The sequence below is a fragment of the Vulpes vulpes genome, chromosome 10 (genome assembly GCF_048418805.1).
Source record: "Vulpes vulpes isolate BD-2025 chromosome 10, VulVul3, whole genome shotgun sequence".
NCBI classification, from domain to species: Eukaryota; Metazoa; Chordata; class Mammalia; order Carnivora; family Canidae; genus Vulpes; species Vulpes vulpes.
The window spans coordinates 43727969-43747400 of NC_132789.1; the positions used below are offsets into that span (position 1 = coordinate 43727969).

General features: G+C 57.2%; 1 protein-coding gene across 2 annotated transcripts; it reads left to right on the top strand.

The window, feature by feature from the left end:
* The first annotated feature begins 4927 nt into the window (after nt 1-4927).
* CSF3R (colony stimulating factor 3 receptor) lies at nt 4928-18595 on the top strand. Of its 2 annotated transcripts, none has more exons than XM_072723808.1 (17): nt 4928-5065; nt 6105-6159; nt 7868-8074; nt 10275-10571; nt 11483-11606; nt 11769-11956; nt 12646-12815; nt 12928-13081; nt 13173-13252; nt 13659-13866; nt 14569-14757; nt 15163-15264; nt 15852-16001; nt 16116-16256; nt 16493-16586; nt 16848-16929; nt 17351-18595. In XM_072723808.1, exons 3-17 carry the CDS (start codon nt 8008-8010, stop codon nt 17828-17830), a joined length of 2526 nt encoding a protein of 841 aa, XP_072579909.1. In that variant the 5' UTR covers nt 4928-5065; nt 6105-6159; nt 7868-8007; the 3' UTR covers nt 17831-18595. The 2 variants fall into 2 exon arrangements, with proteins under 2 accessions (XP_072579909.1, XP_025847519.1); XM_025991734.2 differs by having other exon boundaries at nt 7991-8074.
* Nucleotides 18596-19432: the final 837 nt, after the last annotated feature.

Here is a 19432-nt window from a genome sequence, read left to right on the forward strand (position 1 = left end):
GTCTCTCATAAATAAATAAATAAAATCTTTTAAAAAAGGGACCGATGGAGATTGACAAAAAGTTCAGAGAGCAGACTCAGAGCCCAGCTCTGCCACCCGGTGGCTGTGTGACACGGGGCAGGTCACTTTCCCTCTCTGGGCGCCAGTTTCCTAACCTGTCTGAGGTGAACAAGTCCCCAGGGAGCTCAAGGTCTAGAAACAGCCACAAGGTAAAACAGGACCATTGATCTCGAGGTGTATCGAAGCCCCTGAGCACGCAGACCAGGACCAAGCTTATGGGGAAAGGCATAGGGTCTTTTCCTTTGAGCCCTGAAGACTGGGGACAGCCCGAGCCCACGGAGCCAAGGCCGGAGGGGGCCGTCCGGGCAGCAGGAACGGGCAGCGGGAACGGGCAGCGGGAAGGACCCCGCAAAGGCCGGGAGGCACGCAGTTCAGGGTGTGTTCAAAGAAGAAGGAGTGTCCAGATTCTGGTTTCTTTCTGAGTCAACAGCTCAGGCACTTTTTGTAAGCGGCCGTCCAACCCGGGCAGCCTCCAGTAAACACCTATTTGCACAATCGAGGTCACACACAGGGACGTGTTTGCACAATGACCCGTTTGCACAATCTCAGCCGACTGCTATATTCCAGCCAAACCAGCCCGCAGCAGATGAGCACAGCCTGGGCTTCCGGACACCGGCCCCGGCTGGCCCACCCACCCCCGGCCCCCCTGGGAGGCGGCAGGCCCTGAGCCCCGCGGGAGCCCCACAGGCCGCAACAGAGGCTCACACGGCCCAGCCCGCAGCAAGGGGCTCCCCCCAACCCGGGCTCCCTGACCCGGCCCTCCAGCCCACGGAGGCACTCCATGGGCTGGAGCAGGGGGCCGGGGGCAGGAGAGATGTAGGAGGAAGTCCCCGCGGGGCAGACACCAGGTGTGATGGAGGGGGTGACCACATCTGCCTCGTGCTTCCCAGCTCACCGGAGTAAACACTTAGTGAGCATCTACTCTGTGCCTGGCTCAGTGCCACACACCCCACACGCATTATTTCACCGATTTCTCCAAAAACATCGTAAGGCGAACACTACTATCACCATTTGAAAGATGACGACACCGAGGCTCAGGGAGGCCCAGCAACTTGCCCAGCAACTTGCCCAGCGGCCCACGGCGAGTAAACAGCGAACCCAAGCAGCCTGACCGCTCAGCCCCACTCTTAACCTCTCAACACCAATATAAGGTCTCTAACGTCTCCCCACACACACAAAGAGAGTCCTTTCTTAAATCTGTCATGTCAGCCGCTGCAGGTTGGCTTCCTGGAGCAGGTCCTCAGGGGAGAATGGAGATCAGTAAAATCTCGCTCTGAAATGCTGAACTTGGACAGCCGGGATGGCTCAGCGGTTTAGCACTGCCTTCGGCCCAGGGTGTGATCCTAGAGACCCGGGATCGAGTCCACCATCAGGCCCTGCATGGGGCCTGCTTCTCCCTCTGCCTGTGTCTCTGCCTCTCTCTCTCTCCCTCTGTCTGTGATGAATAAATAAATAAAATCTTAAAAAAAAAAAAAAAAAGAAATGCTGAACTACTCACTGGGAGGTGCAGGGGGAAGGAAAGGAATTTTATGGAGCACCTACCACGCTGTTTCATACCTCCCAGAGTTCACAGGGTCCCCACGAGCCCTGGGAGGGGTGACTAGCCCTGTGACCCACAGGGCACTGGACGGAGGCCTGCGAGGGAGATTCGGTGGCCCCGGAGGTCCTCCACACAGAGGCTGGAGGCAGCGAGGAGAACGTGGTTTCTGCCCTCGAGGAGTCCACAGGCCAACAGAGGAGGCAGGCAGCCAACAGCCCGCTGTGGGAGTCCAGGATCGCAAGGGTGGGGGGCGCCTGGCCCCCCGGAAAGATGCTCAGGGCAGGCTGGAGATCTGAGCCGGGCCCGAGGCAGGACCGGCCAGCCAGAGGCACTGGGGTCAGTGTTCAGAGGCTGGGGCTGGCGGGCACACATAAGCCGCCTGCGTGACTGCAGCCTGAAGAAGTGTGTCTGGGGAAGTAGAGGCAGACAAGGCAGGACAGGGAGGCGGGGGAGCTGGTGGGGTACCTTGATTGTGCTGTTAAGGGATTGGGGTGCATCCTAGGGCTGCTGAAGAAAGGGGACTGGCGTGGTCAGCCATGCCTGCGTGTAGGGAAGCTCATGCTGCCGGGTGGTGACAGAGGCTGGAGGGAGAGAGCCCCGGGCGGGGAGCCCACGGGGAGCCCGCGACAGAGGGGAGACCTGACAAAGAGCAGATGAATCTCAGAGCTGTGGACAAGACGGAGAGCTCCACAAAGACAGGAATGAAAGCTGCTTTTGGGGGGCAGCCCGGGTGGCTCAGCGGTGGAGCATCTGCCTTCGGCTCAGGGCATGATCCTGGGGTCCCGGGATTAAGTCCCGCATCGGGCTCCCTGCATGGAACCTGCTTCTCCCTCCTCCTGTGTCTCTGTCTCTGTCTCATGAATGAATAAATAAAACCTTTAGAAAGAAAAAGAAAACTGCTTTTGGTTACCATGGCACCCTTGTACCTGCTCTGGGAACATGTTCTCTGCAGGATGAACCCAAGGCCCATTCTCCTTCATCGTGGACTGGTTGGATGTGGGAGTGGAGAAGGGGGTGTGAGGAAGGACTCCTGGGCCCCTGCAATGGGGGAGCTCGGGGGGGAATGTGGATGGTGATATCCTTTACCAGATGAGGACTGTGAGGATCGGGGACAAGTCTGGCAAAGTGGGGGGAAGATTCATCCATTCGATCCTTCATTCGGTAGGTGCCAAGGGCTCATTCCGTGGCAGGCAGTGCTGTAGGCAGCGGAGATAAAGTTTTGAACAGAACAGACTAAAACCCTCGCCCTCCTGGAGCTTCCATTCTGGTGGGAGGTAGGGGGGTAGGGAAAGCAGTGACAGATGGTGAAAAGGGATATGGGGGAAAAAGCGAGATGGGGGTAGGGGGAGCAATTTTTGTAAAGGGTGAGCAGAGAAAGCCTCAATGAGAAGTGGATAGTTGAGCAAAGACCTAAAGAAGGAGAGGGAGGGACCCATGTTATTATTTGGGGCTGGGGGGCAGGCGGAGTATCCAGGCTAAAGAAACAGCAAGTGCAAAGGCCCTGAGGCAGGAGGGAGCTTAACAAATTTGAGAAACAACAACAAAAAAAAAAAGAGAGAGAGAGAGAGAAAGAGAGCAGCCAGGGGGAGAACAATAGGAGAGGGGTGGGGGGGAAATGGGGCCCCGGTGTTGAGTGGGGCCTTGTAGATCATCCAAAGAGCCTTGACTTTGGTTTTTGGGGGTTTTTTTTTAAAGATTTTATTTATTTATTTATGAGAGACACACAGAGGCAGAGACCCAGGCAGAGGGAGAAGCAGGCTCCCTGCAAGGAGCCCAGTGGGGACTCGATCCCAGGACCCCAGGGTCACGCCCTGAGCCAAAGGCAGACGCTCAACCACTGAGCCACCCAGGCATCCCAAAGAGCCTTGACTTTGACTCTGAGTGAAATGGGAACCATTGGGGGTTTGGGACAGAGGATGACATGAATTGACTTGACATGAACTCACTTTTTTTGGTCAGCATCACACTGGCCCCTGAAGGTACAATAGACAGATGGGCGGGGGGACCGGGATGAATGAAGTAGGAGACCAGGAAGCAGACGACTGCAAGCATCTAGGTACGAGATAATGATGGTGTAGCCCCGACTGGTATTGATTTAAGTGATATTTCTATTTTCTTAACTTTTTATCATGAAAACATTGAAACCCAGAGCCAACCAAGTTGAACTATAAGGGGAATACCTGCCTACCCAAGATTCTGGTTATATTTTGAAACGGGATTTGCTGAGCATGCAGGGCCTATGGGACACCTTGGGGAGGTCGTCACAAACAGGTGGATATCTGCATCTGGACCCTCAAGGGCAACCCAGGTCTGCCCCTCATACCAGACTCGGAAGCCCTCTCTCACTAAAAAGGATCGTATGTTATGGACACTTTGCTAGTTGGTTGGTACCTAACCTTAGTAGGTCATTAATCCAACAGACTATGGACAGTCTGAACCTTCTTCAGAAAAAAATAGGCAGAGGCACAGAGGCACCCGGGTGACTCTGTAGTTGAGTGTCTGCCTTCGGCCCAGGGTGTGACCCCGGGGTCCTGGGATCAAGTCCCGCATCAGGCTCCCTGCAGGGAGCCTGCTTCTCCCTCTGCCTGTGTCTCTGCCTCTGTGTGTGTGTGTGTGTGTGTGTGTGTGTGTGTGTGTGTCGTGAATAAATAAAATCTTCAGAAAAAGAAAAAAATGCACAAGAAATTATTTATAAACCGTTCCAGGGGACTCATGGATACAGACAAGGAGAGACACACAATGTAGCCTAGTGCGCTCAGTCAGAACATGGTCAGGGTAGCAGAAGCACTGTGAGTTAAGCAACTTCAAGGCTGCTTTTGAAGACCCCGAGCCTCCCAGGTCATCCCCGGGGCTTGTTCCCAGAGTCCCCATTTCTCCATCGCCTGTCAATGGTGGAAGACATGCGGTGATGAGGGGCCCGGCGAGTAGGTACGTGTTATAAACCTTCCCCTGACCTGGAGGCTGCCCCCTGAGACCCGTGAGGTCAGGGCCCCGAGGCTACTCGAGCCAGGATCCATGTCCCACCGATGCTGTCCCAGGGGTGGGGGCACGGAATGGCACCCCGGTGCCCTGAGGCCTGGGCCCTGGCCAGACTCAAAAGCTCTGAGGTCAGGAAATCCAGAGACGGGCGAGAGGGACACCGTTGCCACATCCCCCAGCCCTGATGAGACCCCAGAGGCAGGAAGGCTGCCCGGCCTCACCCCTCACGGGCTTCCCTCTGAGGCTCCTTCCTGGGAGGAAGGGGCTGCCCTGTGCCTGGCGCCTGAGTGACAGCCCGAGGGAGGGAAGGAGGCTGGGCAGGTGTTGCAATCCGCAGCCCCTGGGCCTGTCACAGGCTGAGCCAGAGCCATCAACGACAGGGCTGGGGAGAGAAGCCCGACGGCGGCTGTTTTCAGGAACTGGCCCAGAGAGGAGAGCGGAGGCCAGGGAGGCCAGGCAGGGGCCCCACGGGCTCCAGCCTCCAGCGTGAGTAGGGGATCCGCGGGGGGGGCTGCACCAGGGCCTCGACCCCACATCCACTGCCCCAGCTCCGCCGAGTGCCCATGTGCAGGCCCAGGACCAGGGCTCCTGCCTTTAGCCTTGGTCCCTGGGAACCAGGAGCCCGGGACATGGAGGTTCCTTTGCAGGGCTGCTCCCACTTTGGGGGGTACGCACCGAGGAGGTCACAAACGGCCAGCCATCTCCTTGGGGACATGGAGCTGGACTGTGGGATGGGCATAATCACCAACCCTCTCTGTGTCCCCCACCCCCATGCCCGTTTCTCCCTGGCCAGTCCGGACTCCGGGTCTCCCTCTCCTGCGTCTGAATCTTTCTGTGCCTTTCTACGTCTCTCACGTTTCCCTCTCTTGAATCCTAAACTCTCCTGGGGACCTCTGGCTTCTCGGCCTTGAGCACCTGCGTCTCCCCCTGGGCTCTTCCCTATGCACCTGTCCTGCCCAGCCTTCTCCGCCCGCACACCTATTTTACTTTCTCCCTCATTGTGCAGCTGTGCGCCCCCTTTCACGGCCCCACATCGGTGAGGTGGGCGCCCCCCCCCCCATGGAAGAGGAGACCCGACAGGGCAGAGAGGGTGCGAGCTGGGGCAGGGAGAGCGGGGGAGAGTGCAGGGAGAGAGGAGAGAGGAAGAGGCCTGCGACGGCCTCCTGGAGGCAGCAGGTTCCACTGGGACCAAGCAGGAGAACCGAGCAGATGGCCAGAGCCAAGGGGACCCGGGGTGGGGGGCAAGGAGCTGCAAGCAGGGGACCCCAGAACGGGGCTTTGAAGCCATGAAGCGTGACACAGACAGAAGCAAGGTGGCTGTCCCAGGAGGCCAGGAGCAGGGGATGAGGCCATATGATGGATCCCATGACACGGTGACCCACATCGTCATGCGTGGAAAGCACTCATGGTCACTGAGAGCTCCTGCCGTGCAGGCTCCGTGCTGAGCGCCTCCGTCCCAGCCCACCTGGGTGCCTCCTCACTACGATCCCGGGAACTGGGTGCTTACGTCCTCTCTCTTTCACAGATGGGGAAACCGAGGTTCAGAACGATGAAGTAACTCATCCAAGGTCACGAAGCTGGTGAGTCGTGGAGCCAGGCTTCAGAGCAGGTGGTCTGGCTCAGAGCCAGCCCGCAGCGAGGCCCTGCTCCCACACGTTCCCCCCGAGCACACCCAGCTGGGGTGGGGGGCGCCCCGGGCTGCTGTGGGCGACCAGGAACTGGTGCCAAACATGCCATCGCTCAGCATCCCAGGGGGAGGACGCAGGGGCCTCTCGAGTGGGGGGTCTGGTTGCCCATTCCGGACAGGAGCCGGAGGAGAGGGATGAAGCAGTACCTTGCAGGGCACAGGCTGGGCCCCATGCTGACCCTCGCTGGGGCAGCAGGGCTGGGGTATGATCCAAAGCACATGGGAATAGAAACCAATGCCCCAAAACCTGAGCCTAGGAGTCCACATCTTCCCCACCCAGTGTGCATGGGGGACAATCAAACTGGTACGCGGCAGTAAGACAGTTGTCAACCACTGATTGGTAGATGGGGATGCCCCATCTCACTGCACAAAGCTGCCCAGCTGAGGAGCAAGTGGAGGCTGAAACCAACCTATTCTTCAGCTGCCAGGTCTTGGTGTGGGGCTGCGTCTGCCCAGAGGAAGGAGCACTTTTTTCCTGATTTGCCAAAATGTGACTCACAGGCGAGCAGTCCCCTGGCATCCTGATCCGGAAATGTAGATGGATCATCGCCCAGGGCTTGGGGTCCGGCCCCCGTGGGAGGGAACGGTGGTTGTATGTCGGGCAGTTCTTGTTCACACCTGTGTATAGCCCGGGGAGAAAAGGGAGAGCAGCCTTCCCCATCCAAGCACAGGGCACCGGTACATGTCGTGCTCCTGTGTACACTTATCAGCTGCCAAGACTGCCAATCAGTGCCAGAGACCCTGGTGCCTCGTCCCCAAGACCCCGGTGGGAGCAGGAAGCGGGCTTAGGCCAGAAGCCCACCCCAGTGGGACAATTTTGCATCAGTGTTGAGGCAGGAACTACTGCTCTCCACATCCAGATGCTGTCACCATGACTACAGGACCTGGCCCCAGAAAAACCTCTGGAGGCCTGAGCCCTGAACAGGGGGGCAGGGATGGGGTGTCAGACCCCTTGCGCCCTCCCATTCCCGCCATCACCATGGAGGCCGGCTGCCCGAGCCCCTTGGCCCAGCTACCCCATGGAGCTATCCCTTTCTGCCAGGGAGCGTCTCTGACCCTTCAGGCCCTGCTCATCCCAGAGAACTTGCCTCACAGGCATGCGTGTGTAACCTGGATGTGTCAGGAAGCTAGTACCCCCAAAGAACATCCCTTGACCCATGGGGAACGGAAGTCGGTAGATAAACGTTGCCGTCCTCCCTCCTGTTCAAGGGATCAAGTGTCCTGAGGCATGTTTCTCACAGCTCCTTGGAAGGTTCCAGAAGGAGGGAGCCCAAGCTGTCCATAGAGATGACCAACTCCATGACGCACCCTTGTTGGCTTTCCCTCCTCCCTCACCTGTTCCATTCCGTCCAACCCCTTCAGTCTGTTCCTGGGATCTTTCCAAAATAAGATTCTAAGATCCTAGCCTGCATGCTAGCCCGGCTAGGATAGAAGGGAAGGGGGAAGAAGGCCGTTCCTTGATGCCCCTGCTCTCTCCTGGAAGGCAAACATAACAACAGTGGCCGTCACTTACAGAGTCATTTCCTGTGTGCCTTGCATCATTTTGTGTCTTCTTCCCAAAGTCCTGTGCAGTATCGACTCTCGTTGCCTCCGTTTTGCAGACAAAGAAACTGAGGCTCAGCGAGATCAAGTAACCTGGCCAAAGCCACACTGAGGCAGAGCAAGGGCTAAGCTCAGCTCTGGTTCCAAAGCCCATGACCTTCACCATCCCCCTCTGCCTCCAGGTGAACACCAAACAGGCATGATGGCAGGGCTAGGATCCTGGAGTCTGAGCGTAGCTGCCCTGATCACCCTGCTGCTCCCCGGAAGTGAGTATGGCCATAGGGGTGCTGGGGGGAGAGGGAGAGAGAGCGGGGGGAGGAGGGAACCATTTGCCCTGCCTCACTGCTCCTGGGCCACATATGAGGGGTGGCTGGGTCGCCGGGCCCCTGCCCGCACACCTCTGCGGGCACAGCACCACCCGGGAGGAATGCGGGAGGGCCTGGGCTGCTCAGCCTGGGAAAGGCCGGGGGACCCAGGTCTTGTCCGCAGGTCTCAGGGAGGCAGGCTTCATCCCGGAATAAGGAAGCTCGAGCCGAGCGTCCCATTTTTGGGAGCATGCAAGCTGAGGCCGGGGCGGACAGGGATGCTGCATAGCCGGGGTCAGCAAACACGGCCTGATATAGTCACATTTAGGCTGTGCGGGCCACCTGCGGTTTCTGCTGTGTGTTCTTACCTATTTTCTGTTCCGCGGTCACCCTTTAAAAATCTAAAACCAGGGGATCCCTGGGTGGCGCAGCGGTTTAGCGCTTGCCTTTGGCTCAGGGCGCGATCCTGGAGACCCGGGATCGAATCCCACGTCGGGCTCCCGGTGCATGGAGCCTGCTTCTCCCTCTGCCTGTGTCTCTGCCTCTCTCTCTCTCTGTGACTCTCGTAAATAAATTAAAAAAAATAAAATTTAAAAAAAAATAAAAATAAAAAAATAAAAAATAAAAATCTAAAACCCATTCTTAGCCGGCAGGCCGTACGAAAAACGGGCCATCCCAGGCCTGGCTGAAGAGGATGCAGGATTAGGGGGGAGTCTTGAAGTAAACAGTTTTGCGAGGTTCCCTCCAGTCGGAAATTCTGAGTCTGGGAAGCGACAGGAGCCCCACATTGAAAGCCATGAACCCCGCCCTGTGATCCTAGGCAAATTCCTTCTCCTCTTGGGGCCTCAGCCTCAGCAAAACAGGCCTCAGAACACAGGAGACAGAGGAAAGGAGGCGCGGGGGGCAAAGTGCACCGCTTACTTACGTGTTTACACACTAAACACACGCCAAGGGCCTAGTCCACGCTAGGCTCTGGGGAAGACAGTAGGAGGCACACAGCCAAGGTCTCCAGCCCCACGGAACCTCTGGTCTTGCTGGGGAGGCAGACAAGCACCTGGTCACATGAGCCTGTAATGATGAGGGATAATAAAAGCTTTGGGAAAGTTCGGGGCACTTGGCTTGGGTCTGGTTGATCAGGGTCCGGTCTGGTTCCCCCAAGATGCTAAATGTTAACCAGGCACCCCGGGAAAAGGAGCCCCTGGAAAAGGGAGAGCAGCAGGTCCAAGGACCTGGAGGTTGGAGAGATCACAGCATTTTCAAGGACTGGTAAGAGGGCCAGAGCAAGCGCAGCTGGGAAAGGATGATCTGAGCTAGAACTGGGAGGGGCAGCGTGGGCAAGGTCACAAGGGCTCCAGACCCGGGTCGTTATCTTAGGGCAGCAGATACTTAACATGCCGGGCATTGTACTAAGTGCCTTACCCGCACTAGCACATCTAATACCTCCCGCCACAGGAAGGCGGGGACTAGTTCTCATCCCTCCTCCACGTACAGATGAGAAAATCGAGGCACAGGAAGCCTCACTAACATACCAGGGTCACGTGATTAATAAGCAATAGAACCAGGGTGCCGGGGCGCCGGGGTAGCCCAGTCAGGTGACTGTCTGCCTTCAGCTCAGGTCATGATCCCGGGGTTCTGGGATCGAGTCCCATATCGGGCTCCCTGCTCAGTGCAGAGTCTGCTTCTCCCTCCCTCCCTCCCTCCCTCCCTCCCTCCCTCTCTCTCTCTCTCTCTCAAACACATAGAATTTTAAAAATAATAATAATAAGCAATAGAACCAGGCTGTAAACCCAAGCTGTCTGTTCCAACATCCGAGCCTTATGCACCACACAGCCGACGTGCTGGAGGGCTGTGGTCCAGATGGGGTAACGCAATCAGATTTGAACTCTGAGGGTTGTGGCCACAGGGTTCTTATCATGCCAACCATTGCTTTTGCCACCCCGGGGGAGGGCTCCACGGCGGGGACTGGGCTCTGTCTGGCGGGGTGCTGGGGCTGGCTCGTGAGACCTTGGTGCACACCTGTCTTCCCAAGGTCACGTTCATGTCCCACTGGTGTAGCTTGAAAACCAGTCTTGGTGGGAAGGTAAGGGCCTCGAGCTCGAGCTAGGAGCACATAGGCCGAGGTGCAGAGCTCAGCTCCGCCGCCCCTTCTCTTCCACCCCAGGCCGGGAGGAGTGCGGACGCATCAGCCTCCCAACCCCCACCGTCCACCTGGGGGATCCCCTCACAGCCTCCTGCATCGTCAGCCCCAACTGCAGCCACCTGGGCCCCGAGGCACAGATTGTCTGGAAACTGGGAAGAGAGTCTCAATCCGGAAAGAGGCCACAGCGGCTGGAAGACGGAAGCCAGGAATTCACGGTCACGGTGCCCCGCCTCAGCAGCCCACGGGTCCTGCTCTCCTGCTACCTGCGCTGGGGCCACAGCCTGCAGATGCTGGACCAGGCCGAGGTGCAGGCAGGCTGTAAGTCCCGGCCGCCAGCCACCCGCTGTCCTTGCCCTCCTGCCAACACCGATAAGACCTGTTGTTATTTACTGAGCTCGTGCTCCGTAAGCTCGTCTTGGGCACGGTTGGTTATCAGACCATCCGCCCTACCAGTGGATCATGCTACTTAGCCCCATGTTGCAGACGAGGAAACTGAGGCTCAAGAGACTACATGATACGGTGAAGGTCACAAACTGAGGGTGTAGCCGAGGTTTATATCAGGCAGCGTCGTAACCATCACTCCATAGGGCTCCTGAGTCAAGCCCAACAACCCAGCCACTGGGGGGTGTCCCCGGGGAGGACCCTTCACCCGCTGGGCCTGCTCCTAGCTTCTCTCCACCCCAGTCTCAGCCTTCTTTCAAACCGAGGGGCCAGGCTTTATGCCAAGCCAACGCCTAAGAAAAACCCTTAAGACGAGGTTTCTTTGTTAAGAGTCTAAGAGTCGCCAGTAGAGCTAATGCACTTAGTAGGTGCCGGGCATTGCTCTGAGCACTGTGTGCACAGTAAGCCACTCAGCCCTCTCAACCCCGGGGAGTAAGCATGTGGCCATCACCCCGTTTCACAGATGAAGAGACTGAGGCACAGGGCAGTTCAGTGACTTCAAGATCACAACGGTGAATCCCTGTCAGAACCAGGTTGGAAAGCCAGGTCTACACCATCAGTGTCAGAGACTCTGTGATGCTGCCCCCCCGCCCCCGTGCAGGCCAGCATTTGACTTTCCCCAGGGCTGCCCCCGCAGGGTCACCCTATATATATATATATGGAGACGAGCAAATAGGGTAGCTCCGGGGAGGAACAACCCAGAGGAAGGAAATGAAGCTAACTGGTTCCAATCAGAGCTTCCAGAGAGGTCCTACTCAAAGCCCGCACTCTCCCCACCCGATGTGCAGACCCTCCTGCCGCACCCCACAACCTGTCCTGCCTCATGAACCTCACAACCAACAGCCTCATCTGTCAGTGGGAGCCGGGACCCAACAACCACCTGCCCACCAACTTCACCCTAAAGAGCTTCAAGTAAGTAAGGGTCTGTGTGCTAGCCCCGTTCTTTTGGGTCCCGGGGTGGGGGCGGGGGCGGGACTGTGGGGGTGGGGGAGCCAGAGGCAAGCACAGGAGGGAGAAGGGAGCCTCGCTCTCTTCCACTGCTGCTAGACACCCAAGCCTGGTATTGCCTGGCAGGAGCCGTGGCAACTGCCAGACCCAGGAGGACTCTATCCTCGACTGCGTGCCTAGCGACGGCCAGAACCACTGCTCCATCCCACGTAGACACCTGCAGTTGTACCAGAACATGGGCATCTGGGTGCAGGCGGAGAATGCGCTAGGGACCACAAAGTCCCCACAGCTGTGCCTCGTTCCCATGGATGTCGGTGCGTGATGCCAGGCCTGGGGGACAGGACAGGCCCCCCCACAAGGGGCAAACTCAGAGCATCACAGAGAGGAAATCACACACCCAGGGTCAGACAAAGAGACACTGGAAGACCCAGGCAGACAAGAGCAACAGGGACAAGATGGACTGCAGGTGGGGACAGAGACACAGACACACAGACACGGAAGAGACACAGAGCCAAGGAGGCACATTCACTCATTCATTCTTCCGGCAAGCTTCCTGCAGCGCCCGCTAACCACCAGGCACTGCTCCAGGTGCCGGAGATGCAGCACTAAATGCACGAGCAAAAGTCCTGCCCCTGGAGCTTTACGTTCCAGCCGGCAGAAAAGATAAAATAGGATGTCAGGCGATGGCAAGGGTGATGGGGGAGCAAAGGGGGGGAGGTTACCTGGGTACCTGCAGGGTGAGAGCACCAGGCAGAGGGAACTGGAAGTGCAAAGGCCTTGGGACAAGAGGATGAAACAGAGACCCAGACCTAGAGACAGGCCTGCAGAAACATGACATGATGACGTGGAGATGAAGAGACAGAGAGACAGAGACAGAGAAAGACAGACTGACAGAGACCCACAGGGATGGCGACCCAGGGCAGAAACTGGGAAAAAAGCAGGAGTAAGGCAGGCCCCTCCGGGACGGGGCAGGGCAGGTTTCTGAGAGCCCCTCTCCTTGCAGTGAAGCTGGAGCCTCCCACGCTGTGGGCCCTGCCCCCCAGTCCTGAGGCGGCCCCACCCCAGCCTGGCTGCCTGCTGCTGCGCTGGGAGCCATGGAAGCCAAGCCTGTACATAGAGCAGAAGTGCGAGCTGCGCCACCAGCCACGGCTGGGTGAAGCGAGCTGGGCCCTGGTAAGACGGAGGGCAAGCCCGAGAGCCTGGGGTGGGGGTGGCTGAGGGGAGGGCGGCTGGGCCGGCCTCAAGGCCACAGGGTACAGGCTCAGAGCCACGGCCGCCCCACCAGGTGGGCCCCCTGCTCTCCCAAACCCTCCAGTACGAGCTCTGCGGGCTCCTCCCATCCACGGCCTACGCCCTGCAGATGCGCTGCACCCGCTGGCCCCTGCCTGGCCAGTGGAGCAACTGGAGCCCTAGCCTGACGCTGACCACCGCACAACGGGGTAAGCAGGGGGGCGAGGGGCCGGGAGCAGCGATCAGGACAAAGCCCAGCATCCGGGGCTCCCCCTGACCCTCTTCTCGCTCCCTCCACAGCCCCCATCGTCAGACTGGACACGTGGTGGCGGCAGAGGCAGCTGGACCCCAGGACGGCAGACATACAGCTCTTCTGGAAGGTGACCCATCCTGACCTCCCTCCACCCCTGACACTTCTTCCAACCCAGACACATGCCTGTGGTCTGGGGCTCAGGACTCCGACGGGTCTGGGAGGTGTGGATGCATTTGTAGGTGATTTGCATGCACCTTGCATGTGCAGGCCGCTGAGTAGTGCCCTTCGGGAGAGACGACAGGGAGGCCTCGCCTAAGGCAAAGGGTCGGTTCAGGGAATAGTTAAGTGCCAACTGGATTCTTCCTTTCCTCCCTCCTAGGACCTGGCATAGGGAAAGAAGGGAGGGAGGGAGGAAGGCTGGCCCCCAGCCTGTGGGGCTCAGCTCGTGTGACCCATCCGCCATCTAGAAGCCCTCCCCCACTTAGGACGAGCTGTCCATCCCTCTGACCACCTTCTTCCCGTGCCCACTACAGCCAACGCCCTTGGACAGATACAGCGGGCAGATCCAGGGATACCTGGTCAGACCAGCAGGCCCGGCAGGGGCAGGCCCACCCCTCTGCAACACCTCGGAGCTGAGCTGCACCTTCCGCTTGCCCTCAGAAGCCCGGGAGGTGGTCCTTGTGGCCTATAACACAGCCGGGACCTCCCATCCCACCCCAGTGGTCTTCCTGGAGAGCAGAGGTAAGGGGGGCCGGTGACTAGCAGAGCACGGTGGGTAAGCATGTAAATTCAGAAGCTAGACTGCCCGGGTTCACATCTAGTCCTGTCACTTGCTGACGGCACGACCAGGGCCAGTGACCGAACCTCCCTGGCCTAGCAAAGGGGGACAATACGCTGCTGAGCTGGAGGCATTGTTATGAGGTTTGTATGTGCGTTCAGACGGGGCCTGGCACCAAGTTCCTGCTCAACAGGCAGAATATCAGCTCCTATTATCATCTGAGCCAGAACCAAGTTAAGCTGGTGGAGGAACCACACACACACACACACACACACACACACACACACACACAGCCCATTCTGCCGGGAAGACGGGAAGAAAGCCTGACGGCGATCAATGCTAACGTCATGTGGTTTGTGGCATGTGCCGTCGTGGTCCTTGGTGCGTGTTACCTTACTGGGTCCACCAAGAGGCCCGAGAGAGGCACTCGTTCTATCACTGTCAGGCACTCCTCTGCCCAGGCACTGTGCTAGGCTTGTCCTATACATAATCTCATTTGATCTGCACCAGAGAACCCATCCAGATGAGCAAACTGAGGTCTCAAGGTTGACTCACTCAAGGCCACCCAGCTTGTAAGTAACAAAGTAAGGATTTGAACCCAGGCTCCAGGCTCTGGCACCTGCATTCTTCTCGCTTTGTTCTTTCGCCTCCCACTCGGTCTCCAGGTCCGCCCCTGGCCAGACTCCACACCATGGCTCAAGATCCCCACAGGCTCTGGGTGGGCTGGGAGCCCCCCAGTCCTCGACCTCACGGCTATGTGATTGAGTGGGGCCTGGGTCCCCCCAGCCCCAGCGGCAGCAATAAGACCTGGAAGATGGAGCATAACGGAAGCATTTCTGGGACCCTACTGCAGGGTGAGACAGGCCGGGGGGATGGAGCAGGCGGTGAGCAGGGCCTGGGAAGCAGGGAGGCAACGCTTGTCTGACAGGAAGCGAGGGGCCACCCGAAACACCCTAGAGAAGCAGACTCCTCACTCTTTCTTGATCCTTTACTGTCCTCTCCCATCCCCAGAATCAGGAAGTTCTTCTCCCACCCTAACCCGATCTTCTCTTTTCACAGCCCTGACCCTCCCACCCTTCTAGCTCTCCCCACTTTTCTGCCCTCCCTCCCATCAAATGATCTGCAGAAGAGATAGAAGCAGCTAGCTCTGCAGCCTGAGGCCTGGGTTATCCGCCACCAGGGGTCTGGGGTCAGCTCCTGATCATCCGCGGGGGGGTTAGGCCCTCACCGGGGTGCCCTACCCCATTTTCTCTCCACAGAGAACATCAGGCCCTTTCAGCTCTACGAGATCACTGTGACCCCCCTATACCAGGACAGCGTGGGGCCCTCCCGACACATCTATGCCTACTCCCAAGAGATGGGTGCGTCAGCCACCAGGCCTCCCCAGAACCCTCTCCTCTCAGTGCCTGCTGGGGCCCCGGCCATCGGGACTATGAGGGAACATCCCCCCACCCCTGGCCCCAAAGAAGCTCTCTCCCAACCCCAACATTACCCCTGGCTAGCCCCAGACCTCTGCAGCCGGACAGGTCAGGCGGCCGGGTGACAGAAACTAGGGAGTGAGTTTGGCAGCGGGTCTGGCAAAAGCCCATCAATCACCCTTGAAAGAAATCAAGTGTAAGCTGCGGCAGAAATTAGACGGAGGGCCTGGCATAAAGTCAGAGGACGAGGGGCAGAAATCAGACAGCGAGCACAACTAAACCAAGCCGGTGGATATAGGGTGGCGAGGCTTCGGAAGCAAAGAGAAGCGGGTTCCAGTCCCGACCCGGCCACTTATTAGCAGTCGATGGAATGCAGCTGAAGGTCCCGGCAACACCAGGGGGGCCGTTTCCTTACTCCTCAGCACAGTGTGTCTCAGTTCTGGGTCTGGGGAGTCGCGAGGTGTCCAGCTGGGCTCCCCACTCTGCCCAGCTCCCCGGCAGCCCCTGTACCTCTCTCTCTCTCCCGGCAGCCCCCTCCCGCGCCCCAGAGCTGCATCTAAAGCACATTGGCAAGACCTGGGCCCAGCTGGAGTGGGTGCCCCTGCCCCCTGAGCTGGGGAAGAGCCCCCTTACCCACTATACCGTCTTCTGGATGTCTTCTGCTCGGGGCCAGTCCTTCTGTGAGTCTATCCTCAGTACCCCACAGGCCCAGAAGGCCTCAAGGGGAGCGCTCAGCAGCCGCGGAGGGAGCCTCGGCATCTGGGCCCAGGCTGACCATTCTCTTCTACTCCCAGCCACTGTGCTCAATGCCTCCTCCCACGGCTTGGTCCTCCACGGCTTGGAGCCCGCCAGCTTGTACCACGTCCTCCTCAGGGCTACCAGTAAGGCCGGCGCCACCAACAGCACAAGCCTTACCCTGATGACCTTGGCCCTAGGTAAGGCGAGAAGGGGGCCAGCCAGACAAGGTTGTTGGGAAGGTTCCTCGGCCAATGGATCTCTCATTTTGAGGCCTTGCCTGGATCCGCTGGTCTGAGGGAGGAGACCCAGACCTGCCCATGAAGCTCAGCCTGAGGGAGGAGGCCCAATCCTGCCCTCAGAGCCCAGTGTGACGGAAGAGGCTCAGCCTTCCTTGTGCGCACTCTAACCCCTTCTGGCTTTCCCTTCACCCCAGAGGAGTCTGAGCTGCATGTCCTCCTGGGCCTCTTTGGCTTCCTGCTCTTGTTCATCTGTCTCTGCGGGGCTGCCCGGCTCTGCTGCAGACCCAGGTAAGTCCTTTTTTTTTTATCCAGGTGAGTCCTTTTAAGAGAATTAATACCTATCTGCCCCTGCCCACAGGGAACTGCAGGCTGGGGTGGGCCAATCCAAGTCCCTCCTCGCCCTCGCAGGCCTCAGGGCCCACGTCTAGATCAGGCCCTGCACCATCTCCTCTCTGCCCAAGGGGCCTTCTGCTGCTGGGAATGGGTGAGAGAAAGGATGGAAAGATGGAGGGCAAGCCTGACCTGGCCCTCTCCTGTCCTCTTTTGCAGCAGAAAGAATCCTCTCTGGCCAAGTGTCCCAGACCCAGCCCACAGCAGCCTGGGCTCCTGGGTGCCGAGCATCATGGTGGAGGTGAGAACCCCAGAGGGAGAGGGAAATGGGGCCGGGGGGTGCTGGTCCAGGATCCAAGTGAAAGGAAACCCCTCCAAGGATGAGGACTCAGGCCTTCCCATCACTTCCTAGCAAGGTCCCCTCCCTCCGGAGTAAAGCAAATCTCACTTTGGATCCCAACTCTACCCATTTCAAAGCCTCAGCCATCTCACTGTGAAATGGGACATATCTCCCACACAATCCTTGGGGACAAGCACCTTAAGCTAAGTCTGAAGTGCAGAGCAGGTGTCAGAAAAGCATGAGGTGCTTCACAAGCATCATCCTCAGGGGTTCCAGCAGAGCGCAGCAGGAATATCTCAACTGTCCGCAACTCAGGAAGGGACACTGGTTGGGACGAATGTCTCAGATGAATCATGTCCTCACCCCTTGTCCTTGTGTCCAGGAGACCTTCCAGCTGCCCAGCCTTCGGGACACCGGCATGCCACCCATCACCAAGATCACAGTGCTGGAGGAAGAGGAGAAGAAGCCAGGGCCCTGGGAGTCCAATGACAGCTCAGGGACCTGTGGCCTCCCCACCCTGGTCCAGGCCTACGTGCTCCAGGGGGACCCAAGAGCATGTTCCACCCAGCCCCAGCCCCAGTCTGGCACCAGTGACCAGGTCCTCTACGGGAAGGTGTTGGGCAGCCCCACCAGCCCAGGTCCAGGGCACTACCTCCGTTGTGACTCTACTCAGCCCCTCTTAGGGGGTCTTACTCCCAGTCCCAAGTTTTATGAGAACCTCTGGTTCCAGACCAGCCCCCTGGGCACCCCAGAGCCCCTTGTCCCAAACCAGGAGGATGACTGTGTCTTTGGGCCACTGCTTGACTTCCCCCTCCTGCAAGGGCTCCAGGTCCATGGGGTGGAAGGGCTGGGGGGCATCTAGCATCCCCCACTTGGGCCTGTCTCTTGAGAGGTCTGGGCCATCCAGAGGAGAGGAGAGTATTAGTAAGCCCATCATGCAAAAAACCACCTAGTCCCAGAAGGGCAGTAAGGCTACAGGGTCTCCTCCCCATCTCTGGCCCCCAGCATCCTTCGTCTCTCTCTCCAGTCCCCACAGGCTGGGCCCTTAATTTAGTGGCCACGGAATGCTTCGTCCAACCCTGCCCACTAGCCTCTTGTGCTTATTTCCTGTAATCTCAGTCTCTTAAACTGGTTCATGGTTTGGTTTGGTTTGATTTTGAGAAACTCTTGAGTAGGCCTGCACCTCTGTCCTTTTCCTTTTTAGGGCCCTAGCAGTGATGGGGGTACTTATCAGAAGTGTTCGCTTGCATATTCCTTCCTTTGCTCATTAATCCCCCCAGCCCTCACCTAGGATGTAGGCCCTGTGCTGGCAGCGGGGATTCAAAAACGACTTGGCTCAGTCTGCCCTCAAAGGGTTCGCATTCTAGTGGTAGAGACTTGAAGACTGCCCTTTAGGGCAGAGTGGCCAGGACTGAGGCGGGGATCACAAAGTGTCCCACAAAGTGGGACAGGAGAAGAGACCTCAGAAAAGACAAATCCTTGCTGTGTTGGAGAAATACAAATAAAACCATCTACTGGGGCGCCTGGCTGGCTCAGTGTGTGAAGCATGCAAATCTTGATCTTGGAGTTGTGAGTTTGAGCCCCACACTGGTTGTAAAGATTACTTAAAAATAAAACATTAGAAAAATTTTTTAAATAAATTTTAAATAAATAAATAAATAAAACATTAAAAAACAAAATCTCCTGCCAACCTAGAAAACCTCTCCACCAGGGTGGAAGAGGATGAAATCAGTTTTATTACTGAATGAACATTAACCAGAATGTGATGGGCATCATCACCAACCTTCCTAAAAGCTTGAAAAGACAGAAAGAAACTTTACCCTTGTTTACCGCCAAGCAGATACAGGTTACTGCACACATTTTCTCAAGATAAATGATACCTAGTCCTCAAGCAAGAGGACATCACGGCACCATCCGTCACACAGAGTTCATCCATGGATTTGCATGTTCCACACACTGAGCCAGCCAGGCGCCCCAGTAGATGGTTTTATTTGTATTTCTCCAACACAGCAAGGATTAGTCTTTTCTGAGGTAAACGGGTAGACACCTGTTTGCTAATTGTCTTTATCCCAAAGAAAACTAAATTTCTCTTTATGAGAAGAGGTAGGTTCACATCTTAGAGTGAGGCAGAAACTGTCTTCCTTAATCACTGCATTTCAAGAGATGGCTCCTAGATCCTAGATTCCTGAGAATATCCCGTGCTGCAAAACTGGCAAGAGGCATATTTAGCTTTTTGAAAAGATTTACATCTGTCTCAAAAGGGCAGAGAAAGAATTCACAATGACAACTTTACAAAAGTATATGCTTTAAGAAGAGTGAGGGGGAGGAGAACTTTTTTCCCTTTTTGCACCAAGGGAAAATTAAAATTTTATTTTTATTTCATTAAAAATGTACTTTTCCTGCTTTGCATTTGTCCTTGTCCTTACATCCCATTTTGCAAAAATCATCACAGCAAATATTTGTT